The following is an 11551-nucleotide window of genomic DNA, read 5'->3' as shown; positions in this document are numbered from 1 at the left end:
GAAACAGACATACAACCCCAGGAAGTAAGAAAGTCTCAAAAACCAGGAACCCAAAGAGGCCCACACCAATACACATAATAATAAAAGCGCCAAAGGTTAAATACAAAGAGAGAATCTTTAAAGCAGCAACAGAAAAGCAGTTAGAGCATCCATAAGACTGGCAGCTGATTTCTCAAAAGAAACCATCCAGGACAGAAAGGTCAGGCACAAAATATTCAATGTGATGAAAACCCAGGATCTACAACCAAGAATTATTTATCCAGAAAAGCTATCATTTAGAATCAAAAGACAGATAAAGAGCTTCCCAGGCAAAAATAATAATAATAATAATAATAATAATAATAATAATAATAAGCTAAAGGAATAATCACCACCAAGCCAACATTATAGGAAATGGTGGAGGGACTTCTTTAAGAAGAACAATCATGTATCGAAAACATGAATAAAGAATGGTAATAACCAATTTCCTATCAACAAGTACCTCAAATGGGAAAGAATTAAGTGCTCCAACCAAAAGACAGAGTGGCTGAATGGAAGAAAACAAGACCCCTATATATGCTGCCTATAAAAGACTCACTTTAGATTATAAGACACACAGGAAGGGGATGGAAAAAGATACTGCCTTGATGGACCTAGATGGTATTGCGCTGAACGAAGTAAGACAAGGAAAGAAAAATCCCACATGATTTCACGTATATGTGGAATCTAAAGAACAAAATGAACAACAACAACAAAAAAACCAAAAAGCAAACTCAGAGATACAGAGAACATTTTGAGGGCTACTCGCCGGGAGGGGACTTGGGGTGACAGTAAAAAAGGGAAAAGGGATTAAGAAGTACAAATGGAAAGTTAGAAAATAGTCATGGAGATATACAGTGTAGCATAAGGAAAAAAGTCAACGATGTTGTCATAAATATGCAAGGGGGAAGAGAGGTATTAGATTTAGTGGAGTGATCACTTTCTGAGTTATACAGATCTCCAATCACTAGGCTGTACGACTGAAACTAATATTGTATGCCAACTACAGTTGAAAAAACTCATTGAATTGTACAATGTAAATATGAGCAACTAATTATTATATTTCAATAAACTGTAAAAAAAAGCTTAGTAACTTAAAATGCTTACTAAAAATACTTAATAATATTCATATTTACTTATAAGTATAATCAGTAGAGATTCTTTTATTTTCTGGTTTCCAAACCAAGTATCTTTTAAAAATTAAATATATTGGGATGACATTGGTTAATAATATAAATTTGAAGTGTACAATCCTATAACATATCATTGCATTGTGCGCTCACCAAAGTCTAGTTTCCATTTGTCAGCTTATATTTGATTGACCCCTTTTACCTTCTTTATCTTCCCTGCAATCCTTCTGTTGTCTATGAGACAAACCAAATATCTTTATTCAGCAAGAATCATAGGGTTGAAGTTTGGACCACAGGTATGAGTCACATATGCAGTTCCTAAGTGTATAATAAGGACATTTACCATCCTGAGCAATTGTGCAAATGTCATGAATTTTGTATACTGTAACTGTTTCTTTCTGTTGCACTCTCATGGATTCTGATGGAATTTTCAAGCACAACAGCTTAGAAAGTGGACTCATACACAGTCATCTTGTAACAATGAACTTTTATTTACATAAAAAGTAGTCATTAAAAAACAGGGGTTCACATAATATGGGGAACTAGTTAATAAATATATCCCCTATTATCAGGACTCAAGTGAAATTATGGTTAATTGTTATAGAAAACATATTATAAATCAACTCAATTCCAAAGTAGGCTTGTTTTGGTTGCTTTTACACTGTAGCAAAACAAATCTTTACTAGATCATGTGTATAGTGGGTTTTCACATACATCGTCACTTATTTTCCTTTAAAGATGAAATTTCTTTGGTTGACTAGATACCATTTGCTGAGAATATCAAGGTTTATCTTTAATGCCATAATGTATTCAATCTGTAATTATGAGAATAAATTTGTCAAGTAATATAACAAAATATTTCATAAGATTAACATTTTGCTTTTGAAACTGCATAAGAGCTATACACTAGTTTGGGAAAAGAACTTTAACATTCCATATTATTAAGCTTGTTTCTCAAAATCATATGAGTTTCCAAATGTATGTATTTGAAGAAGACAATAATAAAAAGCTCAAAGCCAACCAGAAAACAGTTCCAGGTGTGTGGAGGATTAGAGGAAGAGCAGAGATTCTGTTAATGGATCGGAAGACATTTTTGTATTTTGTAATTTGATATTGCTGTTCTAAAATGCATCTTTTCTCTCCAAATGAGAAATTCACTTCAAATTGGATTTATTTGATTTTCCTAAAATTGAAATGCTTAGTGCTATTCCTATCACCATACCTGGAATTTTGGAAGTTATCTAAGTTTAGCTATCTTCCTGTTGTGGACCAGAGTAGCAGACGTGAGTGCTAAGGCCAAGTTTTTTTGTTTTTTTTTCCTCCTAAATACTTTCTCTTCTGGAGAATAACTATCATAAAATGTTGAAACTGGAAGAGAATAAAATAAAAGAAAAAAAACTACAAAAAATATCCTAAACTATCTAATGCAGTCATTTCTAAATATAATAAGCCATAACCATAGCTTTATCTATTGTTACTATTCCTCTGCTGCTAATATAATATAACAACCTATCAGTTCTACTATTGGCTTTTCTCTCACAGTCTTAGTGATAAAGTCTTTTGGGTGTTATTTCCAATGTGCCATGATTACCAATGAGAACACTGAATGGAATGTTCACATTTATACCATTTATTAAGATAGCTGGTTTACCTAAGTCATAGCACTTATAATACGCTATAATCTTAATAGTTGTATAAGCCTGGATATATATTTTTCTATTACAAGTCTATTATTATCCTAATCTAATCTTTGATTAAAACCTAATCATTCATTCATACTAACATTCCCTTATTCATCATGATCTTGATTCAACTTCTGCTACAAGACTATCACTAAATATTCTTCTCTTTAATGCTTCAAGAAATTCAGCTCGTTCAAAGTTTAAAAAATTCTTTATACACTTTCATGTTTTTTTTATCTGTTGGTTCACACAGATCTCACATCCAGGGCTCCCATCCTATCCAAGTTCTGCCAAGGATGTTGGGGTCTGTCGCCTGGTCAATTAAGCACTTTACTTGTGCCTCTTCTGAAAGTCCACTCTCCGGTTCTTGGGCACGAATGTTGTGATCTTTGTTTCCTCGTGCTACAGCCATATAATCTTCGAAGGCGGGGGCCTTCTCATGGCCCAGACGTAACTCATCACTGGAAAAATAATTAAACAAATATAAAAACACAAACTATGCATTACTTTTCCTTTGTTGCCTACATTCCTAGTTCCTAGTTATCAAACATTCCCTCTCATCACTTACAGAATATTTTCTGTTGCTCAAAACCTTGAAATCAAGAGATTCAATTTATAGAAAAATAGAACATGAATAATGTTGCTCTTGATGTTTATCTACAAGTTTTTATGCAGATACATGCTTTCATTTCTCTTGGATAAATCCAATTGTTGGGTCAAATGGTAATTCCATTTAACTTTTTGCAGAACTGCCAGACTGTTTTCCACAGCAGCTGCACCATTTTACATTCATACCAGCAACATATAAAGACTCCAATTTCTCCACATCTTTACCAACACTTGTTATAGCCCATTTTTTTAATTAGTAGGTGTGAAGTGGTATCTCATTTGCACTTCTCTGTGACTAATGATTTCAAGCCTTCATTTTTAAGATGGGGATAACAGTGCTAACACCACAGGCTAAATGTAAAGTTCTCAGCACTTTACACAGCATTTAGTAATTCTTCAGTAAATGGTAGCATGTGGCATTCTGTTTGTTTTTTCCATAAATAATAATCTTACCAAGTAATAACTGCTGGATTGGCACCCTCTAACTTTCTCTTAGCATAATATATTTTCTGCCGGGGATACCAATTTTTTTCGGTTACATTTATTTCTGGAATCCATGATCCTTTTTTCAGCATTTTCTGTTCAAAATTCTAAAGGAAAAGAACATGATTTTTTTTCTGCTTACTGTAATGGTATATATGATCGCATTCAAACAGAAGAAACCAGTAATGATCTTAAAATAAATATCTCTAGAACAGGGGAGAGCTCAACAGCTTTCTATACTAATTCGAATGGTAAATGAGATTTAAGAAAGCGCTATCTGTCTTTATGATCAAGTAAGACCTACTGTGGAACATAAGTCTTTATTTTAAAATAAAAGTTGTCTCCAAGAGAAATCGAGCCCATCATCACCAATGGGTCCATATTCCTCTTATAGTTAGAAATACACTCAGCTGAAACAACAGTTTTCTCCAAATAAAGGTTATATTTCTTATTTGGTTTTCAGGCTAAATGACCGCAATATTAATTCTGAGAAGTGCTGTACAAAATAATGTAAATAGTTTAATAAACACAATCTGATGCATTTCCATCATATAAAAGTGGATGACAGATCAATCACCAGCACATGGTATTAAAAGTGGAAAGTTCAAATAAAGAACCCTACTTTCCAGTCGAAGGATGGTTCCTTTACAAACACGTCCATGGTGGTAGTAAGCAGGTCAGGGTGTGAGCGGAAGGCTCTCAGTGCATGCACCATGACACTGTACATAACACCTGTTTCTTTCATTGGTAACAGCAGATTGATAAATTGGCGAGTTAGACGAAAAGGCATCAGTTCAGGGACAGGCAGAAACTAAACAAAAAAATACATGCAAGAAACAGAATATATGAAGTAGAAATCTCAAAGTAACAAGCATGAATAAAACATCATCTCACAGTTATTATTTGCATTTTGTGAGAATATGAACTCCTGTTCTTGAAATCAGTTATACAGATATGCATTTACTGTGCCTGAGTAATCAACACTATCATTCTTGCCATGCAGATACCTATGTGCATAGGACCACACACACGGCCTGCAGAGATTTAGAAGTGCAATTTAAAACATTCAGAGTTTAATGTCGGAGAAATATTTATATCATATCCTGTATACGACATTTCGACTACAGGGCTTCATAAAACTTTTTTATAGTCCTCCCTTTTCATCAGACATATTTTATTCTTAGCTCTGATTATATAACTTATCATCATACTTTCTTTCCATTACCTGTCCAAATCAGGTCAAAATGAAGTTGAAATTATCCCTTTCTGTACTGATGACAAATTTAATAACCATGATAAAACTGACCTAACTGAAGTGTCACTTGTTCCTTAAAATTATCCACTTTCAGAGGGTGTTACAAAGTCCTATGACAATTCTAGTAGCCAAGAATAACAACAGCAAGAAAAGCGTACCTGGGTAGCTGATCCAAACGCATGCCCAAAGTCAATTCCAATCATTCCGCCCGTCTCCATGCTTATCATAAAATTGTTCAGATGTCTGTCTCCGATACCCAGAATCCAGTGGCTAATGCACATCAGAGCATGAGAGTTGATAAAGTGGGAGCGAAGTGCCAGAAAGGCCTCGGGGCCCGTGCTCATCTTCAGAAATGCCCGCCTGGGGGAGGGAGGCACAAATGCTATGGTCTTCTGCTACACCACCAGCTTGCTGATAGTCAGAAGTATACTTACTTTAAGAGATCAGCTGGCACTTTACTTTCTCTTTTTCTGAAAGATGTGACTGTTTCAGTACGACTAGCTCCCCTATGATTTAACAGGAAACATCTGATTAGAATAACCTTCTAGTGACTGGAAATTTAAAATTCTTTTTTTACACTGAAGCTCAAATATCAAAACACTAGATTTTAATGATCTCTCTGAGGCAAAACTTTTCAAGAAAAGTATATATGCAACTTTGAAAAGCATGAACTAGTTACTAAAAAGGAAAATATAAACAAACTTACTTATACATTAGCGTGTAAGCATTAACATCATATTTTCCAGACATCTTTGTCAGCCAGTCTCTATACTCAAAAGGTGGTGCTTTGGGATCACTAACAAACAGGAAAAGGAATCAGCATTAGGAAGATATTTAGCATTATATAATTTCATTGGCAAAGACTACCAAAATTTACTGAAGAGTAGTGAAGAGGCAGGGAAAAATAAATATGACTTTTAATTATATTTCATCATTAACATTGAACCCATGTTACTCTGGATGAATTTCAATATATCATCATTAATTCTACATCGAAACTACATCCTATGTAAAAAATTAGGCACAGAACAATCAGATACAATATTTTCCCACTTTATACAGAGAGGAACAAGATGACCTAAACAGAAAAGTGTTTATGATCCAGGCATATGGCTCTGAAAATCTGGTCCTAGAAAAGAACCTTAAGAGAATGACAGCACTACATACAACTTACTGAAAGTAGGCAAGAAATGTTAAACCATATTACTATTACAAAAAAAAGAACACAAATTATTTGTTGAAGATAAAGTCTGCTTTTGTCATTATTTAAAACACTGCCATACCCTTTTTTTAAAACCATTTCCAGTATACAGAGACATACAAAATCCATATTAAGAACAATAAAGTATTTTCTCATATGACAATGGATTTGAATTGAATTTGAAAAGACATTTTCAATAATGCTTCATAGGAAAAAGACAGTATATGGAAACAATGTAATATTTGTATGTGTAGCTACTTTTGGATTTGTGTTAAAGCTTTAACAATTTTTCTTAAAAAAAAAAAAAGCTAAAGATAGAACAATTTCAGAGCATATTACTTAGTCACTTAAGGCAAATCTTTTCTGAGTTGCTACTAAGTTAATTTGAAAAACAGACCACTCCATTTTTTCACCTAAATTCTCCTTTCAAATGGGATGAACATTTTTAGTTTGGAAAACTGCAACATATAAATTAAGAAAAAAAATAGCAATGATTTTTAGTAATGGGGGCTAAAAGTGCCTGTTTTAAAAGGTAGTGGGAGGTAATTCACATATAATTCCATATTTGAAAAGCACTTTAAACTGTATTGATACCTATGTTTACTTTATTCATTTTACATTACTATCCCATCTTACAAACTGGAGTGGGGTGGGGCATGGGAATCAGAGGAAAGGCAAGTCACCTCTTCCGAATCCCCTTGTGAATCAGGACCATTGTGAGTTAGCACCAGAGCGAGCTCTGGAATTTCTGATCCCAGGAAATTCTATTCATCAGTTTCCCTGTCTTCCAGAGAAGGCAGAAACAATTCTACTCAAAGGACTCAAATGATTGGAATTAAAAGTTGGTAAACGCTGCCCTATTTAGTAACTATTACCCACAAATAAGAGTTTGATAGAGTACAATTAATTTTACAGAAACCATTCCTGACTGATGAGAATATTGCTCTTATGTAAATACTTTCAGGAAAGAATGAGTACAATGAAGAGAAATAGGCCTTGAAGCTATTTGTTATTATTTCCTCTTCTTTCTAGAGCTTGTCATCAAAACTTGTCAATTCCTCCTTCAAAATGTCTTTTAATCTGTCCTTATTCTTTACAGAAACAAAAAATGAATAAACCTCCTAATTAAAAATACATGTTCACTGTAGAAAAGTTTGAAAATATAAAAGGATAAAGAAAAATAAAAGCACCTATATCATGACCTAAAATTAATCACTAGTAATCCCAGTTATATTACTCAGATGCTGGGTGACCTAGGACAAGAGAGCCTAGGACAAGAGGCTCTCTGGGCCTCGGTTTCCTCATCTGTTCAGAGGTGATAATACTTGCCTTATAGATTCGTCTAAGAAATAAATGACTTCATATACATTAAGAACTGAGAATAGTACCTAGCACACAGAAAATGTTTAATGAAATGGTATCTGTTGAGAATCCTCTACTTCATTTAGTTTATTTACCTAGCCAGAGGCAGATTATAAACTAGACAAGGGTCTGGCTGAGAGAGCCAATTAAAAGGGGCTGTAAAATGTCACTGGAAACATGAGGTGGAAGAAACTGAATCTGAAACTACGCTAATCAGAGATGTTATGTCTGGGTAGCAGCAGGCTGGCTGTGCTGGGCCATGGCAGAGCTGGAGAAAATATTTAGACTCTACATTACCTTGTATAAGCTGCTTTCTCCTTTTGTGACATGTTACTCAAAAGAAGTTCCTTTAAGGTAAAAGTATTTTCAATCCATTCAATTAATCCTAATCTGAAAAGAATAAAAGACTTATGAATACAAATTCAAACTGCTCTTTACTTAGGAAAAAATTTCTGTAGACTCAAAATAGACTTCATGTTAATTCTTCACATTAAGATGAAAATCATGGGTTCAGAGTGTTTCAGTTTAGCTCTCTGTGAAATCTTAAAACACTAAAATGTCAAGTAGCCTTCGACCTCATCTCAACAAAATTAAACAAGGATTTGGCCTAGTGCTGAAATTTCCATTCATATAAATCTACTTCAGAATGAATGATGCCCATGTGGTCATACCTCGAGGTCATGGGTATAACCTGGTATGTCTTCAAATGCATGTTTCTCTGACTACAGGCGGCATCTTGGGAAAGGATGACATTCATGACCTCGAAGAGCTGCTCAATGCGTTGGTCCTGCCGCAGATCTTCACCCCCCTTCACAAGGAAAGGGTACTCTCTTTCATCATGGCCTCGGATGATGATGCGTTTCGGTTTTCTGAGAGATGCCATTACTTTTACCTTTAAAAATTAAGAAAATATTTTTAGGTGCAGCCTGAGAAATAGGGAGAATAGCCCATCATAGCAAATGGCCCATCATATAATTATCAAAAGGGGAAAAGGTTGGTTGGCACATATTCTTCAAAGATACTTCTCTCTGAAGACAGTCAGGTGATAGAGAAAAAAAAAAAAAAACAGAACCTAGGGACAATGAAATACTTCTGTTACCTGTTCATGCCATACTGTTGTGCCCATGGAATGAATATTCTTGGTTACAAATGTGGATGTCTTTAGTAATAAACAACATGTCAACTTTCTATACTTAATTTTACATATATTTTATGGATACACATATATAATTTACTCTTCAAGTTTATTATATCCTTAAATATGATTGATGTTATCTTCTTAGTAGGTATACAAGTGATTCAAAATGGATTAAAGATTTAAATATAAGACCCGAAACCATAAAACTTTAAGAAAACAACATAGGCAGTAAACTCTCTGATATTACCAACAGGAATTTCTTTTCAGATATATCTCCTCAGGCAAGGGAAACAAAAGAAAAAATAAATAAATGGGACTACATCAAACTAAAAAGTTTTTGTAAGCAAAGGAAACCATCAACAAAACAGACAACCAACTGTTTGGGAGAAGATATTTGCTAATGATACATCTGATAAGCGGTTAATATCCAAAATTTATAAAGAACTTACGCAACTCAACAAGAAAAAACAATTCAATTAAAAAATGGGCAGAAGACCTGAACAGATAATTCTCCAAAGAGGAAATACAGATGGCTAACAGATATATGAAAGGATGCTCAAGGTCGCTAAAAATCAGAGAAATGCAAATTAAAACCACAATGAGATATCACCTCACACCTGTCAGAATGGCCATCATCAAGAAATCAAAAAACACCAAGTGTTGGTGAGGATGCAGAGAAAAGGAAACCTTTATACTTTGTTGGTGGGATTGCAAATTGGTACAGCCGCTATAGAAAACAGTATGGAGGTTTCTCAAAAAAATTAAAAATGAATATACCTTTGGACTCAGCAATTGCACTTCTGGGTATTTATCCAAAGAAAACTAAAAACAATAATTTGTAAAGATCTATGCACTCCAATATACATGGCAGCACAATTTACAGTAGCCAAGATATGGAAGCAATCTACAGGCCCATCGACAGACGATTAGATAAAGAAATTATGGTTCATCTATACAATGGACTATTACTCAGCCAAAAAAAAAATTAAATCCTACCATTTGCAACGACACGGATGTACCTAGAGATTATTATGCTGAGTGAAATAAGTCAGAGAGAGAAAGATAAATACCAGATGATTTCACTTATGTGTGGAATCTAAGGAACAAAAAGAACAAACCAATCAAAAACAGACTCACAAATATAGTAGACAATTGGGTGATAGACAAAGGGGAGAGGGGTTGAGGAGGTGGGAGAATGGAGTGAAGGGTTAAAGAAGTACAAATTAGTAGTTGATAGTTGGGCATGACGATGGGGAGCATGGCACAGGGAATGCAGTTAGCATTAATATAATGGCTAAGTGGAGAGCGAGAGAGGGAGGGAGCAACTGTTTTATGCACAATATAGATGTCTAACCAATGCACTGTATACCTGAAACTAATTTAAATAAATAAATTTACTTTAAAAATATGATTGGTGTTAAAACATTGGAAACATATTAAGAAATTCAGTAAATAAGAGGATCAGAAAACTACATAAATTTGAGACCAACAAAGAAAGTTTAGTGTCTTTTCTTTAGTAAAGACGAATACTCTCTAAGAGAAGAACTAACTGCCACATGCTAACAATCCTAACGAGGGTGATTCAGTACCGACCCGCTCATCAAACCCAGCGATTCGCGCATGGTATTCTGGCACCGGCTTTCCTTTGCCATCATACTGACCTAAGATAAAACAAAGAAACTTGATTTAGATATAGCTTGTTACAGAACTCTGTATTTTAAAACATAACTATTGATTGAATAAAAAAAAAAAACTAACACTTTGAAATTTTTTACTAAAAGTTTTCATTTAAAGAAAATAGACTTTTTAAAAAATGTTATTTCTTAAATTGACTAATGGGAGTTACCTTCCTATTCTAATGGAGTGTTTCTCCATGTATGTTTTTTATATCTACAGGAACAAGAACATGAATAAACATATTAAAATATTTTTTGTCTGACAAATTCCAGAGTGAAGAACACGGAATGTACAAAGATTGTCATTTAAAAATCATGCTGTGTTCACTTCTGTTCACAATTCGCTAAGTGCCTCCAACCTCAATGTCAAAATTCTTTTTCCTGAAGGTAAGTCATTCATCATTATTGGGTCACTTTAAATGGGTTCAACGTGTTCAAATCCTTGGAAATGATCTGCATCTATACCTATATCATATTTCTGAGGAAAAGTTATTCAGGAGCAAAGCATGAGTATGGTTAGAGGGAATTACGGGTTACCAGCATTAGATAGAAATTTGAAAATTTGTTATAATCAGGAATATAAGGAAATGCTAATTAGACATTGGATAAAGTGTACTGATTCACAGTAATTGTAAATTTTCCTAATGATAAAAAATATGGTAAAATTTTAAATTAAAAAACACAATAATTGTCAGGACTGATTTTAGAAAGTTCTTGCTACAGCATTATTCTATTTAAAGTAGATTTGTTACTCCTAAAGGTTAACTCACCAGGAATCTCCAGCTCATTTCTCAAGAATTCTACTTTGAAGTTACTCATCCAAGGTGAGCATTCTTTCAGATTCCCAGGTGGCTTTGAGTCTTTGCACATTTTTGAAAGTAGTGAGCTGGTAATGTCATTGAAGTCACGGAGCTTCATTGTAGGTAGTTTAGAACCTCCTCTCCCAAAATGTTCATCGAATTCTTTTCCAAAAGCCTGAAATTAATAGTAATTTACC

The 11551-nt window shown here is 34.1% G+C and overlaps 1 protein-coding gene across 1 annotated transcript in view; it reads right to left on the bottom strand.

Moving 5' to 3' along the window:
- Nucleotides 1–1618: 1618 nt before the first annotated feature.
- Nucleotides 1619–11551, bottom strand: part of PRKDC (protein kinase, DNA-activated, catalytic subunit) — a 194065-nt gene continuing 184132 nt past the window's right edge. The window contains exons 77-86 of the mRNA XM_036233299.1: nucleotides 11325–11529; nucleotides 10472–10539; nucleotides 8412–8632; nucleotides 8038–8130; nucleotides 5884–5973; nucleotides 5612–5683; nucleotides 5336–5537; nucleotides 4545–4733; nucleotides 3893–4029; nucleotides 1619–3291 (exon numbers count right to left, since the gene is read on the bottom strand). Of these exons, the coding sequence (XP_036089192.1) occupies nucleotides 3087–3291; nucleotides 3893–4029; nucleotides 4545–4733; nucleotides 5336–5537; nucleotides 5612–5683; nucleotides 5884–5973; nucleotides 8038–8130; nucleotides 8412–8632; nucleotides 10472–10539; nucleotides 11325–11529 (1482 nt within the window). The 3' untranslated portion in view covers nucleotides 1619–3086. The remainder of the gene's footprint in view (nucleotides 3292–3892; nucleotides 4030–4544; nucleotides 4734–5335; nucleotides 5538–5611; nucleotides 5684–5883; nucleotides 5974–8037; nucleotides 8131–8411; nucleotides 8633–10471; nucleotides 10540–11324; nucleotides 11530–11551) is intronic.

Source organism: Rousettus aegyptiacus, unplaced genomic scaffold (genome assembly GCF_014176215.1).
Source record: "Rousettus aegyptiacus isolate mRouAeg1 unplaced genomic scaffold, mRouAeg1.p scaffold_m13_p_15, whole genome shotgun sequence".
Taxonomy (NCBI): domain Eukaryota; kingdom Metazoa; phylum Chordata; class Mammalia; order Chiroptera; family Pteropodidae; genus Rousettus; species Rousettus aegyptiacus.
The sequence above is the reverse complement of the archived record's forward strand: the minus strand, read 5'-3'. Positions and strand labels throughout refer to the sequence as shown.